The sequence below is a fragment of the Arvicanthis niloticus genome, chromosome 7 (genome assembly GCF_011762505.2).
Source record: "Arvicanthis niloticus isolate mArvNil1 chromosome 7, mArvNil1.pat.X, whole genome shotgun sequence".
NCBI lineage: Eukaryota > Metazoa > Chordata > Mammalia > Rodentia > Muridae > Arvicanthis > Arvicanthis niloticus.
In genome coordinates this window covers 39,303,056-39,310,387 of record NC_047664.1, presented here as the reverse complement: position 1 = coordinate 39,310,387, position 7,332 = coordinate 39,303,056, and the positions used below count along the sequence as shown (strand labels likewise).

Sequence of the window (7,332 nt, the reverse complement as noted above, 5' to 3'; positions counted from 1 at the left end):
CTGTTGCCCACCCCCAAACCCTGTCTCACACACTGGGATGCAGAAGGCAAATTTGCTCCCCCAGAGCTATGGCTCTTGGAGTGAATGAGGGCAGCTGGGAGCTATGGGAGGTAAGTAGAGCTGACCAGACACCTCCAATGATTAGTGGAGTGTGGGAGCCAGGTAGGAGTCATAGTTTCCACTCAGAGCAGTAAAGCAGTGATGGATTCACATAACAGTAAGTAGCAAAGCTGAGACTCAAACTCAGGCTTCTCAGGTCTCTCACTTAAAAATGGGTCACAAATGCCTGAAGTGTTCAATACATAGTAACCACCACACTATGAATTCCTCTTTCATGCTGTAGGATCAAGGGCTGGACTCTACCATCACTCCTGTACACAATCTTGCAAATAAGGCCCTGGACTTGAGTCAGTTCAAAGAAGTGGCCAGCTGTGCCGGCTGGTCCTGGTACAAGAGACGAGACAAGGCTGTATGAAGCCCCTAGGTGGGCCTTGGACACCCACAGTTTAGTCAACTGTTTAGTCAGCCTGAAGGCTCCATCACAGGACTCTGACCTAAATAATCCCTAAATCTTCTAGCCCTGGGCTTGAAACACATTAGTCACTAAGCTGGTCTCCAAAGCAGGTTCTGCAGCACAGTGCACACTCAGCAGACTCCTGGGCACAGGATCAAACACTTCTGTTTTATATATTTTACAGAAATGGACACTGGGCCATTTCCATGACCCCAGTCCCTGGTTGAGTCTAGAAAGGGAGGAAAAATTGATTGCCCCTTGAGGGATTGTTCAAAATACCACCAGTTCCATATACCCTAAACTTGACCATGGCATCCTGATCCCTCTCCCCTGGTAGGCTGGAAGGAAACATCTGCAGAGAGAGACTAGTTCCATGAAGCAGATGGCCACTGGAGTCCAATGTCTGTCATTCACTGCACCCTATGTTGCCTGGGGGACATAACCTCCCACATTCACAAATTTGAAGCTTCTAAAATACAGGAGTTGGGGGGGGGGGCATCCCAAACAAAAGCTCCTGTTACTAGACAGCAGTCCCTGGCTATTAAGCACAAGTCCAGTTCTTGCTTTGGGTTCTATGTAAACACCTCTCCTCTAGGGCTGGAGAGATGGCTCAGCAGTTAAAGAGCTCTGGCTGCTCTTTCCAGAGGACCCTGATACAATTCCCAGCATCCACGTGGCAGCTTGCAACCATTCATAACTCCAGTCCCAGGAGATCTGCACCCTCCTCTGTTGCCCCTGGGCACCAGGTACATACACATGATACACAGACATACATGCAGTCAAGACACTCACACACATAATAAAATAAAAATGAAAAAACAACCTCCTTCTCCAACATAAAGTGCAATGAAGGCAGATGGAGCCAAGGTCTCTGGCTGCCCTGACCTCCAAATGCATTTATTTTCACAGAAAAAGCCCAGTCTAGATGGCTATGCCAGGGTGTGACCTGGACCAATTGGGATCACCCAAACTACTTGGGGGGTACATGGATGCCACTGTCCCCACCCATCCTTGGCCTATCCCACTTCACTCTAGCTAGCCCTTCTGTAAGAAGTCTTACTGGAACCTGGAACCTCCCCCTGACCCCTCTCTCGACTGGATTCCAAGCTCCTGGATCCTTCAGGAAGCTTCCCAGAACACAGCACCTCCAGCCGCACCTGTACTCATTGACCTGCTCTAGACTAAGCTTGGTCAAGCTGGACTAGGAGTTGCTCACAGCCAGCAACCAGCTGCAGCACCAGGCTAGTCACATAGCTGCTCAATAACTGCTAACTGGGACCTTCAAGTTCAGGTTCCAGCCAAGACTGACAGGTCCAGGTGGATTCTGATCTACTATTTAGCTATGTCTCCAAGTTGGTTCACTCAGCAGCCTGTGCCCTGGAAGACTAAAGACCACCCATTAGAACTGCTCTCAGTAGCTCTCTACCTGGACATTGGTGGTACTCAGTAGAGCCCGCTCTGTGCCAATCAAACCCTGGTCATTGAGACAAAGGTCATCTCTGATTTATTGAGAGGCAATGGCCCCTCCTTGAGCATTCCTATGTCTTAGCATTCCTATGGGTTCTAGGACAAAGCTTAAGACCCATTCAACTAACCCAGCCTCGCTTGGTCCCAGCCCACTACAGAGTGGGTATGTTATAGGGCCACTCTGTGCCATCAAAGCCCAGGCAGCACTTAGTCACCAGACCTGGGTTCTTGAGAGGTGGGTCATGGAGCGGCTGGATGGGCCAGGTCATCCAACCAGTCCTTTAGTAGTTGTGGCCTGCTCCAGCCTGGAACCCAGCCTTCTCACTGAGGCTAGGTGTCATGTCGAAGAGGCCTAATGTCAAGCCCACTCCTGTTCGTCTCATGCAAGCCGGTCTCCATCTATGTGGCAGGGCTGTGGCTCCATGGCTGCTTCCATCCAACAGCTATGTAAAATGGATGTCACCTAGGCCCAGCATAGCCATATGGGTGCCGTAGCAACAGGCTCTGATGGCTGGGCAGCACATGGGTGTGGTAGTGCTCCACCATGCTGCCCACACTTCCAAACAGAATCTCACCTTCCAGGTAGAACTTAGAATCCTGCAGGAAGAAAGGAAGCAGGCTCAGCAGGGACTGACTACCCCACCATCTCAAGCCTAGATCCCCTCACTTCTTCCCCCAGCTTTTTCTTTTTCTTTCTTTTTTTTTTTTTTTCCAAGACAGGGTTTCTCTGTGTAGCCCTGGCTGTCCTGGAACTCACTCTGTAGACCAGGTTGGCCTCAAACTCAGAAATCCACCTGCCTCTGCCTCCCAAGTGCTGGGATTAAAGGCGTGAGCCACCACTGCCCAGCTATCCCCCAGCTTCTCAAAGGGGAAGGTCAGTAGTAATGATGGCACGGATAGTCAGGCTTGCTCCCAGCTGCCCATGTCCCTCCCTGTCTGTCCACACACATCAGGCCTATGTTCTTGAGATCTCCTGTCAGTACCCTCTCATTAGTCTCAAGGGTCCAAAGTGAGAACTGCTCTCAGGGCAAAATCTGTAAATAAAACCAAGGGCCAAAGAAAGCTACCCAGTACTTCTAGAGTAAGCTAATGAACAAAGCAAGGTTAGGAGAGGATGAAGGCTGAGGCCATGGAGAAGAGATGGAGGGCAAAAGACAGGGGAAGGCTGATGTTATGGAGGGACCAATCCAGTTTCCCACTGCCAAATTCTGTCAGGGGGACTCACTTGTCTCTTGGTAAGCCTTGAAGCCAGTGTCCCTATACAACCCTCAGAGTAGGGCCCAGTTTCTCACCTTCTCAAAGATACGATAATTCCTCACTTTGTTAGAAGATTCATCCCACACGACCAAGACCTATAAGAAGGAAAATATGGGACCGGAGGCTTAGAAGAGGCTGTAATACTAGCCAGCAAAACCTAAAGAAGGTAGCAGCAATTCCAGGCTAGATGCTGTAGCTCTCAGGGGTAACATAAGCTACATTCCAGCTACAATCGCCTGTACAGAGATAGGCCCCCACCCTAGAGGTCATCTCTCTGCCCTTAGAGAGCCCCTGAGAGAGCTAAGTAGTGGGAACCATCTCTCACATGAGTGAGGTAGGTGAGGTACTGTGTTAACGAATACTCACCCTCTTGCTACTTCCACTGCAAACATGGCCTCCCTCCCCCTCCACACAAACCCTATCCTAATTCACACTCTATGGCTCCAGTGAAGGCAGCCATATTCACTCCCGATTTACAGCAATCACTGAGTTCTGAGAACAGAGAGAGAATGTGCTGCTGGGCAAGGACCCCAAAGCAAGAATTCAGTGAAGGTGCCAAGTAAGAGGACAGAAGGCTCTGGTGGCACAGCTGTCCTTCAGCAGCTGTCCTACCTTCCCTGACTTGGTAGAGGAGTTCCGAATGCAGTACAGCCCATCCTGAGGCTCTCCACGGGGGTTCGCAGCTTTGAACAACCTAAAATAAAACAGCCATGTTGGTGGGCAAACCCCCCCCGAGACAGCCTTCAGAAGACATACCTGCTAGCCCTACTCCACTACTGGGCTCTCTGCCCACTCTTGGTTTTCAGTTGTAATAGCGGAGATAAAACTAGAGGGGCTTATGAGAATAAAAGCCAATGCTGGCCCACTGCTATCATTTCCTGCTGTGCAAAGGCCCCAGGGCTTGCCCAACACCAAGTAAGCAAGGGGGACAAGAGACCTCACACTGTCACAGCGAGCACAAGAAGCACTTAGCACGAACCTTTCCACCTCGCAGGACTCTGTAGTGTTGACAAACACTGAGTTAGGCAGCGGAACCTGAAAGAGAACAACGGTGTCACTGTCAAAGTATGAGTGACTCCTGCACACATCACCGTTCCCCTAACCAGCTGCCACCTGCATCAGGTGCTCTGCATGGTGTTCCACCCCCTCAAACCCAGTTATGGAGCTCTGTGTTCAGGATAGCCAGTGAGGGTCCCCGGGCCCACAGCCCTCCCATGTCTGCCCACTTGCTGACTGTTGGACCCGGGCCCTCCACTCAGTCTTGCCTTCTCATAGTCCTCATCTGAGTCCTCCTCGCCAGTGTCAGCCTGTGAGGGCTGACGGGCCTTTTCAAAGGAGAAGCCCCTGAAACTCTGTCCATCAGGGGGGGATCGCCTGGAGCAATAAAGAGGAAGACAAGAATATTAGCACTCTCAGACATAGATAGGTTACCCCTTCCTCCCCTCCATACATGACTCATTGGAACCTTGGTTCCAGCTTTCTCTGTCCTCTGTAGCTATAACTGCAAAGCTCTGAGACCCTTGCACACTGCCCAGTGGAGGCGGGAGAGTAATCTTAGTCCTGAATGCCCAACTACAAAATCAGGGCTGCCATTAATATTGGTAAGCAGGGGTGCTGGCCACCTCAACTCAGGTATTATCATATAGTGAACAAATGCACTGGGCACTGCCTGGGCCCAAGATCTACTGTTGATTGTCTGTGAGACTCTGGCAAAGTCACAGCTCTCTTAAAGCTACAAGGAGGTGAACACACTGGGGGAGGCTGAACAATGCAATCTGACAACAAAGGATACCTCTGGTAAAAGCCCAGCCCACTGCACAAGAAGCAGGTAGTCCTCTTGAGCCTAGTCTCCAGGCCTTTAGGGAGAATTAAAGGAAGCCACACATGGCCTGAGATACAAACCTACATCAGGATGGACAAGACTGAATCAGCCAGGGAGACTGGAGGGGTGAGGAAATACTTCCCACCTTGTACCGACTGCTTCTCAGAATGTAAGGGATACTGAATAGAGAACAGACTGGGTTGAGGGAACTTATTTGCTGCCAAGCAGAGGCATTACCCAAGCCAGACTCACTGGAGGTGGGGAAGAGGTGTGTTCTCTGGTCTAGGCAGCACTGCAGGCCGGACGGTAGCCTCAGGCATGGGCATCTTTTGCACGGGAGGCCTGGGGGCCGCAGGCGGCACAGGTCCAGACTTGGCTGCCTCCCTCGGGGAAGCTTCTTCAGCTATCTTCAGGAACTTTGGCTTATTGGCAGGCACAGGTGGGGGCTCAGATGTGGGTGGCCCTCGGGGAGACAGGTGGAATGACTTGAGTTTGTCACAGTTCTTAGAGGTGGCAATGGCCATGGTGGTAGAGCTGGAGATAGAGCTTGTCCCATGGCCAGGGGTCCAGGGTTCTGGGCCGGGACTCACACTGTCTCGGAAGCAAGGATGTTTCCGGAGGTTGGGCACAGTGGGCACATTGCCCATCGGGGGATCACTCATCCTCCGAGGGGTAGCAGGCACCCTGAGGCCAGGCTCTACTCTCCTCAGGCCCAACGGGTCCTTCTTAGCATCCTCAGGGGCAGGGCCAGTGTCTGGAAGGCCACGCTTAGGAGGTGGGGGTGGCAGTAAGGGGCTTGGGCTTTTGGAGGTGAAAGAGTGGGCACGGGGCAAGTCAGAGAAGGCTGGCTTCCGAGGTACAGGCACAGGGGGTGGTGGGTAGGCTGGTGGATAGGTCAGGGCATCTGCAGAACAAAAAACAAAAGCAAGTTGACATCACATAGAGGCTGGACCACCACCATCCTATAGTAGCAACAGGCAGCAGGTATGCACTTCTCGTGGCCATACCTTCAGCTGCCAGCAGCAGCTCATTCAGTATGCATCCTTCATGTCTGACCCTTGCCCTACCTAACGCCCAATATCTAGCCACCATCCAGCTTTCCCTGGACCCAAGCCAGCACTGCTCTCAGGCCCTCCCATCCATACTCCTGAAGAGAGTCCATGTAAGGTTTCTATAGCCCAGATGTTCCATGAAGAGCTTTCAAGCCTCCCACAGGTACAAGTAAGCAGAACTGGGATTCTCGGCCCTTCACCTGAGCAAGAGGAAGGGTGAATTCTGCACAACAGAGGTGAGCAGTATGGGCCAGAACCACCAGGATGAAGATAAAGGCCTGTGTTTATAACGAGCAAAAGGCATGGGGTGGGTGACATCCAGCCCAGATGTCATATGGACCATCAGGACAAGTGGAAATGGCATGAGAGGAATGAGACTTGAGGCCTGGGGGTCCCTCAGTCACAGGGAGGATGGGGATGTCTCTCAAGAGGAGACACAGCAGACAGAAGAGCAAGAAGGGCCAGAACTCCAGGCACCTGGAGCAATGAGGCCAGTGAGGAGTGGGGGATGTCTGTCTAGAGGGTAGGAGGAAGAGTGGCGGAGAGCATTCAATGAAGGCTTCAGGTACCCTGAATGTGTCTACCTACAGCCCAAGGACAGAGACTTCGCTTTTCCACTCTCTGGAGCTGGCTAATCAAGTTGAAGACTAAGTGTGAGAGCAGGAGACAGGAGCCGACAGTCTGGGCACTGAAGGAGCATCAGCAGAGCTGGCCCGAAGGCAGGGAACAAGGACACTAACACTTCAACTAGTCAGACAAAAGGTGGAAGGTTAGGTCAGCGAGGGACAGAAAATAGAAATGAGTGATCATCCCAAGACATAATGACAGACAAGACGAAGCTGGAGTGTTCTAAGTGGAGGAAGCAGAGAAAGGACAAGGTGTCAGGAGGTGAAGGACAGAGACATGGCCTTCCTCCCCAGCCCTATCCTTCCCTGTCACTCGATCATCTGCTCTGGAGACCGTGTGCCTCAGGGGACGCAGTGAACAGTGAGCCAGAGGTGACAACCTAGCCTACAGCTATGATCCACCGAGAACTTGTTGCCATGGGCAATAGATCTGCCTCAAACAACCCACCTCCCAGTGTCCCTTCGTTTTCTGTCAGCCTCCAGGACCACCCCTCTATCCTGACCCTCCATCCACACAAGGTCAACTCGGGAGGCAGCAGGAGCAAATAAGTTAAAGCCAACCAGCCCTGAGCCTCTGAATACTTGGATCATAGC

General features: G+C 51.9%; 1 protein-coding gene across 8 annotated transcripts in view; it reads right to left on the bottom strand.

Annotated features, from left to right (window-relative positions):
* Positions 1–1,341: 1,341 nt before the first annotated feature.
* Sh3bp2 (SH3 domain binding protein 2) overlaps positions 1,342–7,332 on the bottom strand; it is a 38,144-nt gene continuing 32,153 nt past the window's right edge. For all 8 annotated transcript variants that reach the window (XM_076938327.1, XM_034508981.2, XM_076938326.1 and 5 more), the window contains 6 exons: positions 5,313–5,964; positions 4,504–4,612; positions 4,218–4,273; positions 3,851–3,932; positions 3,274–3,333; positions 1,342–2,578 (listed from right to left, as the gene is read on the bottom strand). In XM_076938327.1, coding sequence (XP_076794442.1) covers positions 2,441–2,578; positions 3,274–3,333; positions 3,851–3,932; positions 4,218–4,273; positions 4,504–4,612; positions 5,313–5,964 — 1,097 coding nt within the window. In that variant the 3' untranslated portion in view covers positions 1,342–2,440. The remainder of the gene's footprint in view (positions 2,579–3,273; positions 3,334–3,850; positions 3,933–4,217; positions 4,274–4,503; positions 4,613–5,312; positions 5,965–7,332) is intronic.